Below are 21,539 nucleotides of genomic sequence, written 5' to 3'. Positions count from 1 at the left end.
TCTAATGTGAAACAGGAACATTTTGGAAATCTTGACAACTTTCAGAGGGCAGTTAAATGTCTCTAGTGCCTCATGTCTTAAGGTGAAAGTTGCTGGTAACAGTTGTATACTGCCTCAAAATGTACATTAAGTTAAAACATTGTGTTTGGTTTAACTTAAGGTATGATTTGAAAACATTTTAGTTTAGCCACAGCAACTCTGAATATTTACAAAGCCTAAGTTCCTACATTTTTTAGGAAAATCATCTTGAGTGTGTTTGATAGCCCTAGCTGAGGTATCAACTGTCTTCTCCAGAGTTCCTTAAAGAATAAAATTGATGATAAAATTGACACATTAGGAAACTTTTCCAAAAGTGCAAAACAATGCTTTGTCCCAGCTGTTGCATCTCACACACTCAGTGACTCACCCTGGGCCCAAAAACACTCCTCTCAAAGGACAGACTATCACACACTGTGCCTACATCCAGAAAACCAAAGTGGCAGTTTTAAGCAACTGAATGTCAGACATTTCTTTTATAAGGGCACCACCCTAACCCACCTATGAGCTGCACTTGTGGGTGTACAGACAACCATTATTCTTATTTGTATTACTACTGTTCCTAAAAGCCCCAATCATGGTCCAAGACGGTTGTACAAACAGAAAAGAGCATGCAGTTCCTGATAAAAGAAATCCCATTCAAAATATAAAACAGGAGACAACAGATGAATACACACAGATGGGGGAGCAGAAGGAAACATTGAGGTAAATCTTTCACAGGGGTAGAAGCACCTATGAAAGGCTTTGTAAGTAAAGACTAGAAGCTTATCCTTGATGTGATGGAGAAGGGGTAGCCAGAGAAAGGATGCAAGGACAGAGATGATGGAGGTCTATGAGCAACAAGATAGGAGAATGATCTTTGCAGCAGCCTTCTGAATAGGTATGAGAACAGCAAGATGACATTGGTCAAAGGCAAAGAAAAGAGTACCATAGTAACTGAGATACTAAGAGCCTGGACCTGTGTGTTGGCTGTGGGTGAACAAAGACAGACACAAGGATGTGCAATTCCAAAATGCTACATCACTGTCACCAGAGTTGAAGGAGGATCTTTTCTGGGAAAGCATTCACACATTTCACCCTGCACAGCTACCTCAGGTATAGGGCATGCCAACGAGGACTTGTTCTGTACACAGAAAGCTAATCCTATTCCTAGGGTGTAGAGCAGTCACATTTGTCCAGTATAGGATTCAGCTCCCTCCTTCCTCCAGGAGGGATTCCCAGATGACGTAGAAAGCAGTGGTGCTCAAAGAATCATTGGACCAAATAGTGTGACTGCTTCAAAGCAGCTTCCTCAGCAAATCTGGGGCAGGAATCACAGCATCGAGTATTGGGAGACCAGCAGGGGGTGCAGGATCAATCAGGTCTGTACCCCCTTGAAATTCAGGCCTTCCCAGTTAGTAGGTTACTTCATTTCCACCTTGTGAAAGAGAACAGTGTTGAGAGGAAAAGTAACCCCCTTTCCCAAATCCCAGACAACCTGTAGGATTAAACAGAATAGAGTCCAAAAAGCACCACCTCTATCTTCTGACTGAATTAGGGAGCAAGGAGGAAGAAATAAAGGACAATTAACTGCTCCAAATGCTTATTTTACTGCTTTCACTTCAGAGACTGGTGACAGGAGCGTCCCAGGTAAAAACAGGCCTCTTCATCTTAGATTTCATTTGCTTCCCCTGTTGAGAGCTTAAGCAGTTGGCACTTTTCTTGCCCTTGGGAGAAATCTCCCTGAAGCTGTTAGCGTTACTAAAGCTGTTATCAGGGTTCGAATTACACTTTGACTCCTAGGGGATCTGCAAAGAAAAAAAAGGGTTGCTTATCATGATGCCATAATAAAATTGGAGACTTCCCCAGGGTATGATTTTCAAATCTTATAGGGGAGCTCTTGTCTCTTATGGGGGGAGATCCAAGCTCCCCTGTAATTCAAACCCTGGCTGTTACTAAAGAGTAACAGAAGCCAAGCACTTGCTCAGTATACTTTCTCCCAGGTTGTAAGGCATGATGAGGAAAGTGTGCCCAAAGTGAAATTTACTCCAATGGCTGACTTGCAATACCCTGCCTGTGCCTTTCCTGATTTATCACAAACTTTCCAAAATAAATTGTATTCTAAAGTAAAATAATTCTCTTTAACATTTCCTACTGAACAGTTTCAGTTTTGTCTAAATGGGCTGGAGAACTTCCAAGCCACGTCTGTAATAAGATGCTTGCTTGACCCTTATTTACATGGCATCTTACACCGAGGTAGTTCTAGACACTGTAGGCTCAAAATGAATGATACTGCACCAGATTCCATGTAAATAAGGGTCAAGCAAGCATCCTATTATTAAATGGCAGAACTAACAGTAAATCAAGGAAAGACTGTGAGGGACGGAGGAGTTGCCACATTACCCTCACCTTCTCATTTAGAGGTAATGCAATGCATAGAACATGGACCACTGTCAGTACCTTTAACAGAATTTCACTAGAGAATATAGAACGGGGAGAGATTACCAAAGAGGAGTATACCTCCTCTGCTCGCGCTTGTAGGGAGGCAGTTAGATGGGCCAAAGCTACCATGGAGCTGAGGACGGCATCCCAAGTTAAGGATAACAAGAAATTGTTTTTTAGATATATAGGGAGTAAAAGGAAGGCCCAGGGTGGAATAGGACCCCTGCTAAATGGGCAGAAGCAATTGGTGACAGACAGGGGGGACAAGGCTGAACTCCTCAACGAGTTCTTTGCCTCAGTGTTCCTGAGTGAGGGGCAAGACAAGTCTCTCACTGGGATTGTAGAGAGGCAGCAGCAGGGCACCAGACTACCATGCGTAGACCCTGAGATGGTGCAGAGTCACTTGGAGGAACTGGATGCGTTTAAGTCGGCAGGCCCGGATGAGCTCCATCCGAGGGTACTGAAGGCATTGGCTGACGTCATTGCGCAGCCACTGGCGGGAATATTTGAATACTCTTGGCGCATGGGCCAGGTCCCAGAGGACTGGAAAACGGCCAATGTGGTCCCCATTTTCAAGAAGGGGAGGAAGGAGGACCCGGGCAACTATAGGCCAGTCAGTCTCACCACCATCCTTGGCAAAGTCTTTGAAAAAATTATCAAGGCTCACATTTGCGAGAGCCCGGAAGGAAGAATTGTGCTGAGGGGAAACCAGCACGGATTCGTAGCAGGTAGATCATGCCTGACTAATCTAGTCTCTTTCTATGACCAGGTTACAAAATGCCTGGACGCAGGAGTAGGGGTTGACGTCGTTTACTTAGACTTCAGGAAGGCCTTCGATACGGTATCCCACCCCATACTGGTAAACAAGTTAAGAGGCTGTGACTTGGATGACTACACAGTCCGGTGGGTGGCGAATTGGCTAGAGGGTCGTGCCCAGAGAGTCGTAGTGGATGGGTCGGTATCGACCTGGAAGGGTGTGGGCAGTGGAGTCCCGCAGGGCTCGGTCCTAGGACCGATACTCTTCAATGTCTTCATCAGCGACTTGGACGAGGGAGTGAAGTGTACTCTGTCCAAGTTTGCGGATGACACAAAACTGTGGGGAGAAGTGGACACGCCGGAGGGCAGGGAACAACTACAAGCAGACCTGGACAGGTTGGACAAATGGGTAGAAAACAACAGAATGCAATTCAACAAGGAGAAATGCAAAGTGCTGCACCTAGGGAAGAAAAATGTCCAGCATACCTACTGCCTAGGAAATGACCTGCTTGGTGGCACGGAAGCAGAAAGAGATCTTGGAGTCCTAGTGGACTCCAAGATGAACATGAGTCGTCAGTGTGATGAAGCCATCAGAAAAGCTAATGGCACTTTATCGTGCATCAGCAGATGCATGACGAACAGATCCAAGGAGGTGATACTTCCCCTCTATTGGGCGCTGGCCAGACCTCAGGTGGAGTACTGCGTGCAATTCTGGGCACCGCACTTCAAGAGGGATGTGGATAACCTGGAGAGGGCCCAGAGAAGGGCCACTCGTATGGTTAAGGGCTTGCAGGCCAAGCCCTATGAGGAGAGACTGGGGCACCTGGACCTCTTCAGCCTCCGCAAGAGAAGGTTGAGAGGCAACCTTGTGGCTGCCTATAAGTTCATCACAGGGGCACAGAAGGGAATTGGTGAGGTTTCGTTCACCAAGGCACCCCCGGGGGTTACAAGAAATAATGGCCACAAGCTAGCAGAGAGCAGATTTAGACTAGACATTAGGAAGAACTTCTTCACAGTTAGCGTGGCCAAGGTCTGGAATGGGCTCCCAAGGGAGGTGGTGCTCTCCCCTACCCTGGGGGTCTTCAAGAGGAGGTTAGATAGGCATCTAGCTGGGGTCATCTAGACCCAGCACTCTTTCCTGCCTATGCAGGGGGTCGGACTCGATGATCTATTGAGGTCCCTTCCGACCCTAGCATCTATGAATCTATGAACTGCATAGGCCACACAAGCAACTATACAAACTATCTGTCAAGGGATATAGGAAACAAAAAACAAAACCATGCATGTTATTCCTTTTATTGGATAGAGCAAAAAATACAATGGGCAAACTTTTAAGAACCCAAAAGAAGTCTACACACTGTCATACGATGATGTTGCTATGGCTCCATGCTTTAGTACTTCCTTTTGGAAGTGTCAGTGAAGTACAAGATAGGGCACTGGGGCCTGATGGCCCTATGCCTGACCCAACTGGGCCATGGAGATAAGTCCATTGGATTTAGCTGCTCAAAGGGGTCACCCAATTCTCTCCTGCCACGACTTGATGTTGGATGGTACTTTAATCAGGAGGTGTTCAAATCCACTGCAGCTAGACTCCAATGCACCAGACTTAGTCCATCTTCTGGGGCTCCAAACTCCCCTGCATGCCATCCATACGCCACCCAGATGTTAAAGTGTCTGCCATGCCCTGGATCGCAACAGGCGACCTCTTTCTCAGCTTTGCACTTACAGGCTCGTGGCTGACTCATGCCTGTCTCCCCATTTTGATAGTCCCCTGGACCCTAACAGTCCTACTGTCAGACCATCACGAAGAAAAAAAAGAATTAAGGAAGAACACAGGATATGTAACTTGAACTCAGGTAAGTTCGGCAGTGATGTGGGACCTGGCAGCTTACATGCAGATCCTTCTCACTGCAGTATGCTGGGCCTTGAGGATAGTGGAGTCTCTCCCCTTCTTGCAGGGCCCATACTCCTCCAGCTTAAATGAAGAATAGAAAGAAAAACCCTGGTCCTTTTCTGCAGAGCTGCTGCCCAACCAGTCAGCCCCCAGCCTATACTGATGCATGAGATTATTCCACCCTACCCTCCAGCATATCTATTTCTCCCCCCAGCTTGGTGTCATCTGCAAACTTGCTGAAGGTGCACTCTACGTCGTCTTCTGGGTCACTGATGAAGACACTGAACAAAAATGGCTCCAGGACCAACCCCTGGGACATCCACTTGATACCAACTGGCAACTAGACATCGAGCCATTGATTACTGCTCTCCGAGCCTGATGCTCCAGCCAGTGTTTTATCCACATTACAGTCCATTAATCTAGCCTGTACTTCCTTAGCTTGCCTAGGAGAATGCTGTGGGAGACTGTATCAAAAGCCTTGCTAAAATCAAGGTACACCACATCCACCAGTCTCCTCACATTCACAGAGCTAGTCACATCATTGTAAAAGGTAATCAGGTTCGTCAGGCATGACTTGTCCTTGGTGAATCCATGCTGACTGTTCCTAATCGCCTTCTTTTCCTCCAAATGCTTAGAAATGGAATCCTTGAGGATCTGCTCCATGATTTTTCTAGGGACTGTGGTGAGGCTGACTGATCTGTAGTTTCCTGGATCCTGTTTTTTTCCTTTCTTAAATATGGGCACTATGTTTGCCTTTTTCCAATCATCTGGGATCTTTCCTGATCACCATAAGTTTTAAAAGATGATGGCAAGTGGCTCTGCAATGTCATCAGCCAATTCCCTTAGCTTTCCTCCCCCCACCCCCACTCCAAACCTCTCCCTATATAAGAAAGCTATATAATATATATAGCTAAAAAATGTTGGGTTTTCATTTTTTGACTGTCTCTCTCTGTCTATTTAGTAGCTTTTTTTTACAAGGTGAGGTTTTGGGGGAAGAGAGTGGGGGGAGGGAAAGGGGGAAGGAAGCTATATATAAATATCTTCCTAGTTTTGGGCGGGGGGGAGAGAAGCTATATATTTTTATATAACTCTCCCCCCACCAAGGCTGATTGCTTCTTTTGTCTTGTTAACTCAGTTTGCTCAGTATTTAGCACCATTACCTAACAAAATGTACTTTAGGGCATATGGAGCCAATTATTTTATGTTTAGGGTAAAAATAACTTCACTTGTCATTTTTTTCATTTATATGAAACAAGCATTCAGTTTAAATCCACACTCACGGGGATTGTGGCCTGTACTGTATCGATCTGAAAGTGGTCTAATATTCCTGAGATTTCTGTTTCTGGGGTTCATAGAATCATAGAAAATTATGGTTGGCAAGGACCTCAGGAGGACATGGAGAGCAGTGTTCAGGAGTAAGATGGGTGGGCGATCCCAGGCCACCTGGGATCACAGGGTAGGGTTGTGGGGCAGCCCCTGCCACATTGGGAGATATGCGGGGGTGTGGTCCATGCATGGCTGCCAGGGGCTGCCTGAGCACTAGGTCCCAGAAGCTGGCTGGAGGTGAGGGAGTGAGGAAGAGACAGAGAGCACATGCAGCAGAGCTCACCCCACAGTGTGGTCCTCAGCTGACCCCATGGTGCTCCTCATGGGGCTGAGCCTACACCCAGGGCAGCCCAGGCCATGCTCCAGCCCATGCCCACCAGCCCTACAGTGGCCAGCATGCACAGCTTTCTGGAGGGGCTGCTCCTGGTGCGGCTGCAGCCACCTGGGTCCTGTTTGGCTCCCCTCACCTCCAGTGGCGACTCTGAGTGGGTGGAAGGCATTAACATCTACACCAACTATTCCATTAACATCTATACCAACTATTTCTTGATACTTATTCTTTTTACACTAGCTCAAGATAGGCAATTGTGGGGGGGGGGGAGGTTGTTTTAAAGGGGAAAAAATAAAACCCAAAAATTCTACCCAGCTTAAGCTGCTGAAACAATCTACAGAACTTGGCTGCCAGAGGTGATCAATGGCTGAGAAAGACAAAAGCCCCTAGTATGTAACTCCTCTAGACAGAGACCAGAATACTGATTACATGCTCTAGACCTGCTTCAAACCCCATGGGGCTAAACACATGGTTGAACAAAAAAATAGCACATAGGGCCTCAAAGCCTATGATGAAACTAAAACCTATTACCCCAAAACCTGTGAAGTTGCTGAGCCTTGCTGGAAAAGCTGAAATGTTTCAAAGCCAATTCTAATGGCAAAAGCTAATAGTAAGTAAAGTACTGCTCATTTAGGGGTCCTATTTCCGCAGGTAGAGACTAAGGGATTGATGTTTTGCCTGAGGCATTTTTTCACTTCAAAACAGTGTAAGGGTATGAACACCGCAGAAGAGATTCCCTCAGCTATTATGGCAGGCCTCAGTCTCTACGCTGTAACTCCCTCTGGATCCCAGGGACAAGATATCTAGCCACTTCTTTGAATATTGATTCTTGATGAGAAACCTATCACTGAACTACCTCACTGTTCTTGCCAAAACTCTAAGTTCCCTAGCAGTGAATTTAGTGATTACAGGAGGAATTTGATGGACAGCAGTGGATGGATCTAAGTTTATCTACACCACATCTGCAGTGATCCCAAGCTGCCACTGGGGAACAAGCCAAACCCATTCTCTCCTGTTCCACAACCACATGCTGAAAAAATGTGCCACTGCCATTACAGCAGTGCCACACCCAAGGCTGAGAGCCTGAAAATGTCCTGAGCCCATGCCAAAAAGTGAGAACCCAACATTTTTCAGTAAACAGCATGTGCGGAGTGGGAGTGAATGAGGTAGGTCTTGCTTTTTGGTACAGTAGTGACCTTAGAATTGCTGCAAGGCTAAGGACCTTATTACACTGTAATTTTGGGCAGCTCCTGGAGCTCTTAACACCAGTATTGTCTTTACATTAACACCTGAAACTAGTTATAAGCACTCATTATGCAGCTCAACATTATGCCACTTCACGGCAGGATTATCTCTGGTCCATGTTACCCAGCTCATGTTTCACTCTAGGCTACACCTTTGTGTAAACATGCTCAACCCAGTGGCCTTGCCCCATAGGCCTTGACTGGGCCTAGTGTCCCTACCCAGCACCCCAGATTCCCACTTACTGTCCCCCCAGCCCTCTTCATTTGCTTGTGACTGCCCATGCTGTCTGCTAGGGCTGTGCAAAGCTTTGGTAGCCGATTCGATTCAGAGGAGGTTTGGCCTGATTTGGGCACCAAATCTACAAATCCAAATTCAATTGGGAGACCAATTAAAAGCTCCAAATCAATTTGAGGCATCCAAATTGATTCATAAAAGCTTTGGAAAGGATTCAGCCACTTCGGAGATTCAGCCATAGCCTAAACAGGCAGCTGACACGGTTGCCTCCAGCTGGTAAGGCTGGTGGGGGTAGGGGAGAGAAGGAGTGTGAGGGAGGGAGGGATTGGGGCTGAGACAAGCTGCCCAGCCAGGGCGGGGGGGGGACATGTTACTCGGGGGGGGGGGGGCAAGGGGCACAGGATGCAGATGTGGCAGCGCTCGGACTGGGGGCTCTGCCCTGCTGCTGCTTGCCTAGCTGAGGTGGGAGGAGGTGGGACGTGGGTGCAGCTCGCTCCAGGTGGAAGGGGCCAAGCAGCAGCAGGGTACATCCCCCACTCCCAGTGCTGCCGCGCCTGCATCTTGTGCCCTTTGTGCGCCGGCTGGCAAGCGGTGACAGAGCACAGTACCCGCTCCCAGAGCTGATGTGGTTGCAGCACTGCTGGGAGCGGGGGCTATGCTTTGCTGCCACTTGCCCAGCCAGCATGGTTGTGGGGCGTGGGGAACGTGATGCAAGCATGGCTCACTCCAAGCGGCAGCAGGGCAAGGACCCTGCTCCCAGCGCTGCCGTGCCTGCATAGTGCTCGCTAATGGGTTCATGATAGGCAGGAATCCTGGTTTTCTCTGATAAAAAGAATCCCCAATTTTCAAATTAAGAAAAGTAACCCAAAATCCACATTTTTCCATGATCAAAATGACACAACACTACGTATGCATATTTTAAAAAGTAACCCAAAATCCATGTTTTTCTACATGTCTATCTGTATTAATTAGTGCTGTTTCATTTTGATCACAGAAAAACATGGATTTTGGGTTACTTTTTTAAATCCGAAAATTGAGGATTTTTTATCAGAGAAAACCAGGATCCCTTATGATAGGGTACTAAATTCTTTCATTCTACAGTGGGTTTGGCCTTTTTCTGTTATTACTTCTGCATTTTGTTATGGCTTTGTGTTTACAGCAGATTGCCAGTGTACTAAGCATCTGGTATATATATTTTCTTATTGTGTAAATAAAAAAAGAAATCAATAAATAAAGGAAGGTAGACAGCTAGGAGAAAGAAAGTATTAATATCAACAAAGATAACAGGTAGGTGACACAGCTAGGAATGTGCAAGCCCAGGACAAAGAGGATTTTCAGGGTCACTAATTCCAATCCCCTGTAATCACTGGCAACTCTGTCATGTAAGTTAAGTCCAGGAAGGGCCACAAGTGCATCCCCTCTCATCCCTTTCCCTACACAAGCTACAAAGCCTGTAAAAACATCTAACAAATTTGGGATCTCTAGTATAAAAAACAAAGCCTCAAAGAGTGTCAGAAAGATTAGAGGTGTTACCTATGCCCTGGATCTCAGGAAGGAAATTTTTAGGTAAATTATTCCCACACAACTCTAGAAACCAGACTGCGCCCCATGCTAGAGATGAAGACACCTTCCTCAAAAATTCCTGCCAATCTTCGTTCCTGAGCCCAAATCTTGTAATCAGTTTAACCAAGGGAGCATGAGCAAGATTAAGCAAAGGACACTTTAGAATTCTCATAGTACCATGAGAAAATAAGGACACCCTGGTTAGCTGTGACAAGATGCAGTTTAAACCTGAAGTGGACAGACATACAAGCCTATGAAGTTGGTTTAAAGCTGCTTCAAGAGTTTACCTGGAAAATCAAGTACTCTTTTGAACCAGTTCACTGTGAACTAGGTCAATACCACATGTGACATGGGTCTGGTCGGTCCTCCAGGCATCCTACACTGCATCACTTCTCATTCCCTCCCACTGTTGTATCTGGCTCCTCTGGTAGGCAACCAGAATTCTACCGCCCTCCTTTTTCCCTTTTTATTGGCTATTTTCATCAATAAGTTCCCTTGCACTGCTTGTTCAATAGAAGCTAATTTTCTAATAACCCAGCCAATTCCTTACTCTCTACTCAACCACAGCCTCTCATCATGTCCCTACCATCCCCTGGGAACCCAAAAACATGAGTCCAAGCACCTTTCCCCATCTCAGACACTCCAAGTCCGGCAAGCACATTGCAGAGTTCAGTCAAATGAACTCAACTGAAGTCATGGTTATGAGAGAAAAGAACGAAGAACTTTAAAATACCTTAGCTATAGGGCACCCACGCTCTGGCACTCCCAAGGCATGGGTGCAAACACTCCCCCTCCACTTGCCCACTGTGCAGCATGCTAGGATGGGTGTTCACTCACTTCCCCCTCACCCCTCAGCGTTGGAGCTACAGCACTTCCACATCTGAAAGGTGATCGTTCTACATCATCCTATTGTGTGGATACCTCTGGCTGTGACAACTGGAAAATAGTGCCCAATCAGTGTCATTTTGGAGTGATTCAGTTGCTAGATGTATCTACAGCCTTTGGTGTTTAAAAGGAAGTTAGGGTGCCAAGAAAAAAGCCAAAACCAAATGATGAGTTCAAGGGAGGAAAAAATTGATCCTGGCCCTGCTGGTGACCAAAAGAAAGTTTGGGGCATGGGATAGCTTGATTAAATATGTACTGTATTTCCTCAGAGGCACTGGGTGTACCCTGCAGCCAAAGCAGGGGATATGGACTGGGGTATGCCAGTGCTCCTGCTGGGACCAAAGCCAGAGGTTCCTGGCTTGAGGGCCTTGCTCCTCTGCTGAGGATCAGAGCTATTGCCACATTTGCGGTCAGAAAGGAATGTTACCCCATGGTCAGACTAGTATGGACTGGGGGGGGGGGGGGGGGGGGTTGTCTTCCTTTGTAGTGCAGGTAGTGGTCCTCTACCTGGGATCTCTTGAGTATATATTAACAACCCTTTATGGAAGCAGGACATTGGCTGCTGTGGTTCCTCTGCTTTACCTGTGGCACATTAAGAGTGTTATGACTTGTGTCAGGGTTGATGGCAGTTTACTAAGAGGTTAGATTATGGATTGTATAAAATAGTTTGGATAGGGGTAGCCCCGCATCAAATATGGGGTTGGACTAGATGACCTCTAGAAGTCCCTTCCAGCCCTATTTCTCTATGATTTCTATATATAGTATGCAACAAATATTATAAGTATATTGAAAGCTCAAGAAGGAAAAGGAAGAACAGGGAAGGGAAATGTAATCTACACAGCTTTGCAGGGATTGTAGTAACCCCCATATATCAATAAAAAGAGAACAAGGAAAATAGTAGTGGAACTGCTATGCAATGAAATGGGGCAGACAGGATATGAGCACAAAAGAGCTCTCATTCTATTCAGTGACAGTGTATAGTTTTACCCACCCACAGGATTACTAAAAGAATTGTAAATTAGGTAAGGAACTGGCAAAAAGGGAGTTGACAAAGGTTTGGGCTGAAAGTTTAAATATCAGGCTTGAAAGAGAATAATAGTGGACTTCCTCCAGGGAATAGTCTTGGGACTGATCTTGTTAATATTTTTATTAACATCCTTGGCACAAAATAAGGAAACATATTGTTGAAATTTGCTGACAACTCAAAGTTAGACAGTATTGTCAGTAAAGAGAAAGATTGGGATATTAAACAGGAAGAACTGGATGACCTTGAGGACCAGAGTAATAGAAATGGGATGAAATTCAATAGAAGGAAATGCAAGGCCAGGCACTTAGGGCCTAGCAACAAGAATTTCTGCTATCAGCTGGGAGCCCATCACTTAAAATGACTGACAGTGTGGAAATACCCCACGTTTACTCCAGAATATTCTTGGTTTCCTTGGGAGTAAAAGTGGAGTGGACACATGACATACAGCATTTACTTTGTCTTCAGTGTAAAGCTTTTTCTGAAAACATCAGAAGTAAGTATACTCTGCAAAAAGTTATTCCAGCATAGATGTTGTGTCCACTAGCATTGTCAATTTTAATGACCAAGTGGCCTTCACGTCAGTACAAACCTGCTCCTTTGCCACCTTGCAGCCAGGCACTGTAATAGTATCTAGTTTGGATAGCCAGCTTGGGAGCTGGACATGCAACAACTCCTTACTGCAAAGAAGGTTTATAACGGAGTAAAATCCAGGGGAAATAATTCCAGAACAAATATGTATTATCACCTGAGAAAGAGAAGGACCTGGGTCTAATAGTGGATTATGGGATGATTAAGAGCTTCCAATGGGATGCAACTAAAATCAGACTTACAAAAGCTTGTCTTTTTTAGTCTAGAAATATGAAGGTTAAGAAGAGGATAAATATAAGAGAGGGAGAACAGCCATTTAAGCAAAGGAAATCTGTTAGCACACGAACAAATAACCAGGCCCTGAATAGGTTTAGACTGTAAATTAAAAGAAGGTTTCTAACCATCAGAGCAACGATGTTCAGGAATAGCCTTCCAATAAGAAAGAAGGCACAAAAAATCTAACTATCTTATTTTCTCTTTAAAAAGACCCTGGGAACTCTGTATAAACAAAAACATACACCATTTTTTCCGAAATTCAGTCACTGGAAATTGTAGTGCATTATAAGTGAGGAAATATGGCACCAGCAGTTTCTGCCTCTGCAGGGGAAAGAGAAAATAACACCCCCTGACTACTGGCTGTGGACACTTCCTCTTTCCTGCAGCAAAGGTTCCTGCTCAGTTAACTTACTGCTAGTATTTTCAAGGAAAGATTTTTTATTTCTTCATTCTGGCTTACGCACCTTGTTTTTAAATCTTATTCAGAGGCACGTTGTATGCAAGAAAATACAGTATTTTTTCAAAAGAACCTTGATTAATTTATGATAGCATTGTCTGAAATAGAGGTATATAGGGGTCAGTGACCCAGGAGGCCCCTGCCAGCTCTATATAAACAAGTAAACCAATACAGAGCAGTGTACAGTTAAGAATGATAATCTGCACAAACAACTGTTCCTGTTATTCTTCAGTCTTAAATCTGGGGGCTTGTTTCACTCAAGTTGTGCCAGTCTCAGCTGAACTGATAACAAGTGGTTTTCTTTAGGAACATTTACATTGATGTCAGTCTTCTGTAGTTTTGTAAGAGAAAGAGTTACAAAAATATGACAAAAATCAGTGAAGAAGAAACAGAGTTAACAAAGAAATGCCCCATAAACCTGTAATAATCGGGCAAAACAAGGCACTGGTTAGGTGTTTTCAATAGTGAATCCCACTACTCTTGGATATTTAGTCCACTTCCCTACAGATTACACGTAGGTTTTATTTTATTTTATGGTAGATTGACATCATAGCTTTAAAATTACTTAAATGACTTTGTTTTGTATGCGACTACCTATTCAAGGAACCTCTTACTTTAAATACAAAGGTTTTTTTCCTTGGTTTGTTTCACAGACTGATGATGAGACAGTAGGTGTACCATTTCCATAGTTGTTCTTGCTATCTACAATATAACTTCTGCATGTCTTAATCTGAATGAAAGGCACAGGAACTATTCCTTTGCAATGCATTCCCATGGTAACCTGTTTCATAGAGTATCCTGGTGGAATATTGCATACTATTAGAGGAACAAAGGAAATGTGGTCTACGTAAGAGGAAAATGAGCAGTAGACACTTTTTATATACTATGAAGGCGTAGAATGCAAGCCTTGAAACCATCTAATTGTAGAATCTGAAAATACATGATTAACCTTTTGAGTGAAAAATAGCAGGTGATGCTTAACTCCTCTGAGGACTGATGGTATTTTAGCCAGACAAAAGTAAAGTAGGAAGCAGACACAAAAGGAGAGAACTGACAGAATTCAGTTCCAGTGTAAATGGATGTTACTTATAAGTTAACAGAGAGACACCTACTTACAACAAATTGATTGCTCATATAAGCCTGGTTCTATGGGTTTCAGTAAGTATGCGTTTTCTAAAAGGGCACAACTCCATTACCTGAACATTTATTCACAGGATTCTTTTGCAGCTTTTTTCTCTGGGTTTTCTCTGTCCATCAGAGTCTTCAGAATCTGTACTGAAGAGCCCTGAGAATATATCCCCACCTCAGTTGTTAAATCCCTTTTCTACTTTTGACTACAGACAACTGGACAAGTTCCCCATTAATCTCAAGTCTAACGTGCCTGGATAGTATAAAACAATTAAAATGGCATATTATTTCTTTGGTGAGTTTAGTACCCTTAATGCAATAAAGCACACTGTATCAGAGGCATGACACTTCATCAGGTGCAATTTGCTGATATGCAAGACAAGATAGCTGTATTACAGCTATTGCAGTGCAGAACATCATTATACAGCAGTCTGTCTCACTCTAGGGTTATTTTGACAGAGCCACTACATCTTTGGAGTTTGAATTCTAACATTACTGCTGCAGTCAGAATTTTGGTTTAACAACTCTAGCTTCGAGTCCTTCTTGAGTGTGCTGGTGTGATCTGCCTCTCCAATTACTGGCTGTCCTATTGTCCCCATTTTTCATTTCTACATGCCTAAATCTACCAGGACATGTTGTGTTCTTCACCACCCTCAATCTTCTACATGCCAGCACAGCATTTACAATGTAGCTACCAGCAGTACAGTACTGCAAAGGTGAAATTCATAAGAGAGGAGTTGATACACAGATGGGATAGCAAATCTGAGACCCCCTCTACATATTACAGGCATCATGCAATTACCCGGATAATGGCAGCTACATGTGCAAAGTACCAATCATTAGGCCTGCGCAAATTGGGAAGTATATGATTCAGATTCGGCTGACTTGGGGGCCAGTGATTTGATTTGGAGATTTGGGTCACTGTCCTGAATCAATTTGGCTGAATTGGCTTCATAAGATTCAGCAGTAATTCGGAGTGATTAAGCGATTCAGATCGGCTGGGGAGAGGCAGGCACAGCCAGGCAGCTGCAGCTCTTCCAGCTGTGCCTGCCTCTCCCTGGGCAGAAGGAGCTTCAGGAGAAGCACCCATGGCTGCCCTGCCTGTCCCCAACCCCAGTCTAGTTCCAGCACTTTAAAAAAAAAAAGCAAAAAAAAAAAAAGCCCCATATTCACTGGCTGCAGGAGAGGCGATTGGGGTCTCTTGGCACTTGTGGCAGAGCCCCCCCACGCAGCACAGGGCAGTGGGGATTGTCCCCCCTCCCCCCACCTGGCACCCGCACAGCAGCTGCCCCATGGCACCAATGCAGCATCAGCAGAGTGCTGCAGTGTCTGGGAGCTGGGGTGGTGCCCGCCCCCCTCCCCAAGTAATGCGCCCTGCTGCCCCAGCTGGGCAGCTTGTCCCAGCCCCAGCCCTAGCCCCAATCCCTCCCTCCCCCATGTCCCTTCCTTCCCCCCTCTCCCAACCCCAACAGACTCAATAGCTGGAGGCAGCTGTCAGCTGCCTGTTTAGTCTATGGCTGAATTTCTGAATTGACTGAATCTTTTCCAAAGCTTTTCTGAATTGATTCAGATGCTTTAAACCAATTCAGAGCTTTTACTTGGTCTCCTGATTCAATTTGGATCTGGAGATTCAGTCCCCGAATTGGGCTGAATCTCCTCCGAATCATATCACCTACCAAAGCTTTGCACAGCCTTACCAAACACACCATACAAAGCTCCAACCATCTATAAAGTTAGACCTTGAAAATGTGTACTAATTTTATAGATCATTGGTATTGAGCTGTAATATGGATGGTTTCTATGGGAGAGAGCTCTGTAACTTGACGGGGCTCCCAGCCATAGGGGTGCACCATGTCTAGCTGCGACTAGGAGACCCACAACTGAGAGGACTCTCAGCTCCAACAGCTGCTAACTCTGGGTCCTGGCAACACCCTGTAGCTCCCAGGGTCCTTTAGCTGTGGATGCTGGGTCCCTGTTGTTTGCCTCCCCATGCTGGGATCCATGCCAGTGGGTCCTGGCAGTTTGTGGCTTCAATCTCCCATCTCCAGAGGTGTGTGGAGCCCCTGGTTCTGCAAGACACAGCAGCTGTGGTCTCCCAGACCCAGGTATTTCATGCACTCCCAAAGCTGGGAGATCACTCCAGCTGCCATCTTCTTGCTGGTACAGGGGAAGCCCAGAATCAGGCTCCACCTGCAGCAGTGATAAGGCACAATGGGCTCTAATGCCACAATCACACTTCCTGCCATGTCAGATTGGATGGTTCAACAATAGCCCTTAGAAATGTAAAGGAGTACAAAGAACCATACTGTACGGTAAATGTCATGGCTTCATATATAACTGCAAATGATACTGCAGAGATCCAGGAGTCCTAAAGGACTGCAAAAGGAAGATACATGTTGATTTATTTATTTTTAATGCTCTTTGTTGCTCAGTTACAATATTGCTTTGATGCTGCTCTCTTCCTCCTCTCAGGCAGAGAATATCTTGAATGGGGCAAAATTGCTCCCCTGCGGTGCGCGCAGTGGCAGGAGACTCCCCATGCCTCTGGATGCACTGCCGGGCTTCAATCGTCCCATGCTCTGGCCCAGCTGGGGCCCCTTTCACCCCTGCCCCTCTCCCTCCTGCACTGTGGGGGTCTCTATCTGCTCCCTCAAATCCCCTTCCCCTTCATAAAGAAAGTAGACTAAAACTTGCCTGCCGTGCTGGGCAGCCACACACACGGGCTACGATCCTGGCTGGCTGTAATTCCAGCTGCATCTCTTAGTGTGTACTCCTCTCCCCAGTGCTGCAGCAGCCAGGAGCCTGCAGCCAAGATGCTCTGTGGCCATACCTGCTGCCCTGCATTTGTGGGGGCTGAGCCCCAGTAGCCCTCCTCCCACCGCCTATGCATCTGTAGTGTCATGTACCATATATTCAGTTGTTCTCTATGCTGCAGCGGAGCAGTGCAGTGGGTTTTTCTGACCCCTGGATATTCAGGGGTCAAAAAAACCTGCGGAAAAAAAAAGTGGAGTGACGCACATGAGGGCAGCATGTACCACTCAAAAGCAGAGCCAAGCTACCTGGAGCTCTGTTGCAGCTGCCAGCCAGGCTCTGTATGACAGAATTGCCGTGGTTGCAGCTCCGGGTAGCCCTCAGGACCCCAGGTAAGGCTGCTGGCCCCAGCCTCCTCTACTCCACCCAGGGTGACTTACTGAGCACCAAAGCACATGTGGCATGGGCGTTCCCCAGGGACAACTAGCAGTGGCACAAGGTGTGGAGGTGCTAGTTGTCCCTGGGGAACCAAAGGTCCACACCACATGTGGACACGGCCTATTTGTCCAGCGATAGTAGGCTTGGACATTAGAAACCATTATTTCAAGGTAGGGAATGCTGCCCATGCCTTAGGGGTGTTCCAGACTCCTGGGCAGTCAGTGGAGATGGGTAGTAGGAATTTGAATTACCTAGTGAGAGCCTAGTGTTTTAAAATCCATCAGTACTTATTCCCATCAGTAGTGCTTGAAGATTCCATTGTAAGCAGCATGATATCAATACCCAGACAGATCCATGGAAGCAATCCCATTCAGTCCAAATGGGCTGCTCATATAAGTAAAGAATACTCACATGAGTAAATCATGGGTACCCATAATGTCATGGGTAGTCTTGAAGATCTTAGCCCAAGATATCTGAATGTTTTAGTGTTTAAGCATTTCTTTGGTAAAAAATTAAGGCTTGATCTAGATAGTCTATCCCCATTAATTTACCATATGAAGAAATATCAGAATGTGAAAACAGTCACCCTCAGTGGTAACAAGACTCACCTCAGTGGTGATTATACTCAGACTCTCCAGGTGAATACAGCACTTTCCTCTACTACTTCACCTGAAATTTGCAGCTGCAGTCAGGGCAAATTACACTAATTAATTTGCACAGTCACTTGAAGATCATTTTCTATAAGCACACCCAAGAAAGCTGATGCATAAGGCAGGCAGCACGCTGCAGCAATGAAATTTCTGATTCTGAGAGCACTCCACAGCTCCCCATTCAGGTTCATTTAAAAAGCTGTAAGGTCTTCCACTGGTTCTGTAACCTGTTTGTCTGCTCCTGCCTAGCTATTTACAGACTCTCAGTACTCAATGCAGGGTATGTTTGGGTGTGCTTTGGAGCCTGAGTTCAGGCACACAAGGAATTTTGTAGTCCAAAATGCAGGTGCTGAATGAATTGAGTTGCCTAAGGGATTTTGTGGCCTTTCCAGTGGGGGGAATTTCAGGTCTGTGTTGCTGATGTGCTTAGGTCCTGCTCAGTTGCCTTGTTTACCTGCTCTTACATTTCGAAGAAAGAAAAATCTCTAGTCTTTAGTTTCTACAAAACAAATGTTTTTTTCCAGCAGAGACTACCCACTCTCATTTAATATAGTTCTTGCCAGTTGTTGAATCCAATTTATATTAACAATGGCTTTCTTATAATTAGTCATTGTCAAAGTTAATAATCAGGCAGTTACAGTGCTAATTATCTTTGTTTTGTCTCAAGTCATTAACTAAGAAATTTAGAGAAGCACTGATTTCTAAGGGACATCACATTAATGCTGCACACAGTGGGCTGGATTCTGCAGTCAGTCCCAGATGTTAAGTAAGGAATGACTCTGCAGGAGCCAGTGGACTTATACCAGCATGCATCGGAGATCAAGCCCATTCCAAGACAGTTCTGTGTACTGGACATACAGCAGCAGGGCACACTACAGATTAATTACCCAAGCATGAGATGCATAGAAGTTTCCTGCACTGAAGGATGCAGTGAACTGGCTTGTGAGGAGGAAAACAGATGCAGACTGATATTCTGAAATGAAAACTGCATAAAGAAAGTGCTCAAAATACAGGCAGAATCTTTCAAGGGAAATATCAAGTACACATGCAATATGAAAATATTTAACAAAAATAATAACGAAAGTCTTACAGAAGAGGTGCAGAGGCACAGCAATGTCCTGCTACAGGCTAGTGCAGAACACTTTCAAACCCTCCATTTGTACGATACATGAGTCTTTTCTCCCTGTTGGGACCCCCACGATTAGGCTGGCCTCCTTTGCAGGATAGCTCTATTAATCACCCCAAAGGTGAGCTGGCTGGGGTTTTAGTAGGAGCACACACTAGGCCAACTATTTTCACCTAGTGTAAACCAGTGTACTTCCATTCAAATCAATACAGCGGTCCTGATTTACATCAGCTGGGGATCTCAGCAAGTGTCACCTATGAGAGGGTGGCACAGAGGGTGTGCCACCAGAGCTCTTGCTAGGGCAGTGGGCCCTACACTGCTCCCAGTGAAGGGCTATGCTTTCAAAGCATAGCCGGCCCTTATTTCAGTTGCTCCTACTGTGCTTTCTGATAACAACCATAAATAGTTTGCAGAGAAGGCAAAGAACAAGAAACGCCATGGAAAATGGAATGCAGGGCGATGGAAAGTGCAGTTATCAGCACACACTTTTTCTAAGGTGACTGCAAAGCAAGCTGCAGAGTAAAATCCCCTATTGTGATTGTCCTCTCCTATTTTCCATCTGTATGGTTGAGATTAAACCAAAAGCTCCCGATTGGAAGTCATTGACAGTTCACAGGCGCACATCCTGTCAGCTGGTTTAAAATTAAACTGGTGAAGATAAAAGTGTATTCATTGGGTAGCTAACAGCAAAACACCTGAAAAAAAGTTTCTCTTTCCAGTTATTCTCAAATAGTTAGTCTGCCTCTTAAGCGGCTCCAAAGTTATTCTGACCTGGTGCCGGCTTAAACAAACAGCAAAGGTAAAAGAAAGCACACCCAAGTAACTACAAACTTACCTCAACATAGAGGATGGGGAAAATGCCAATTTTGTCTCCTAGCATTCCTTCTGCCCAGTTATCATCTACTCTCCTGATGACAGTCAAAATTTCATCCTGAAATCAGAGAGCAAAAACATACATGACACAAGGTTAGGTTTTCTGTGAAAAGATGAAGGCTTACAACAAGCCTAATTCATTAGCTAATTCACCCATAAGAAATGTGCAACTTGTCATCACCTGCCAGGATAGTGTACAATTGATTGGCATGAAAAAGTCAGCATTTACTAACAACCTTATTATTACTCACAATATGGTAGCATGTAAAAATCCTAGAGGCTGAAGCTACACTATATACACAGTGTCTGTGCTTCAAAGCCCTTGACAAGAGAAAGGGTGTGAAAGGTAACAAAGGCCTGCCCAGTCACAAAAGAAGCCACTGAACAAAAGATGGTCTAGAATAGTGGTTCTCAACCTTTTCTTTTTTTTTTTTTTTTAACCAGGACCCATTTATAAACATTGACGACCAGTCCCAACCCAGTAAGTAGTTTAAGTAGAAAACAGCCCCCTGGCCTTGCCTGTACCCCACACTCCCAACCTGCTACCCACCGCCACAAGGCTCCAGCCCCCCAATATGTGGGGCAAGGGGGTGGGTATGTAGCGCAAGGTGGGCCCCAAGCAGCTCCCTCAGGCTGGAATTTTGGTTTCCCATATTATTCTCCTTTAAAGGAGAATCCATTTTCAAAGTTATTTGATCTATTTTTAAAGCTTGTTTACATCCCTTTCATATATTCTTGTGACCCATTTTTGGGTTGTGATCCATGGATTGAGAAACACTGGTCTAGAACCCAGATCTCTAGCCTCTCAGTCCAGTATCCCCTGAACTTCAAGGCTGACCTGTTACATGCAAACACATAATATGTTCTCCTCCCAACTCCATTCAAAATAAAATAAGTGTGGTAATCAATGGCAACTCATTTTCCAATTGTGAGTGTTCTGTGTTGCTACACGTCTGTGTGGCTTGGCCCTGCAGGGGGAAGGGGCATGGCCCAGCCACAATCCGGCCCCATATGACTTGGCCCCAACCTGCCTCTGTGGGAAAAGGGGGTGTGGCTTGGCTCTGCAGAGGGAAAAGGGAGCATGGCTTGGCCCCAACCCGGCCACGCAGAGGGGAGAAGAGGGCATGGCCTAGTGATGATCCAGGTATGGGGCAAGGGGCATGGCCTGCCTGCGACTGGAAGTGCAGGGCTTGGGGTTGGGGAATTTGGTGGGGGGAGGGTGACCATATTAAGGGCCACCACTCCCCTGCTGCCAAATTTCCTGCCCCATGGGACAGATGCAATAGCTCTGCATGCCACATTTGGCCTGCACACTGGAGGTTGAGCACCACTGCTCTAGCTGGTTGCTGCGGACACTGTCTCTTTCCTCTGGCAGAAGTTCATGCTGCAGAGGCTAAGCCCCAGGTCCTGGGGCTGAATCATTTGGCTGGGCCCTCAGCTGACTCCTCAGGTGCCACTGGCTAGGATTGGGCCCTGAGATGACCTGGCAGGTGCTGCTGGCTGCCCATCCAGACCAGCTTGAGAAGAAAATGGA

At 45.6% G+C, this 21,539-nt stretch overlaps 1 protein-coding gene across 3 annotated transcripts in view; it reads right to left on the bottom strand.

Moving 5' to 3' along the window:
• The window catches only part of SH3RF3 (SH3 domain containing ring finger 3), a 393,698-nt gene that overhangs the window by 98,606 nt on the left and 273,553 nt on the right, over positions 1-21,539 (bottom strand). For all 3 annotated transcript variants that reach the window (XM_059721048.1, XM_059721047.1, XM_019484992.2), the window contains exon 3: positions 19,968-20,063. In XM_059721048.1, coding sequence (XP_059577031.1) covers positions 19,968-20,063 — 96 coding nt within the window. The remainder of the gene's footprint in view (positions 1-19,967; positions 20,064-21,539) is intronic.

This window comes from Alligator mississippiensis, chromosome 1 (genome assembly GCF_030867095.1).
Source record: "Alligator mississippiensis isolate rAllMis1 chromosome 1, rAllMis1, whole genome shotgun sequence".
Taxonomy (NCBI): Eukaryota; Metazoa; Chordata; order Crocodylia; family Alligatoridae; genus Alligator; species Alligator mississippiensis.
Note: the sequence above shows the minus strand (reverse complement) of the source record. Positions and strands in the feature narration are given on the sequence as shown.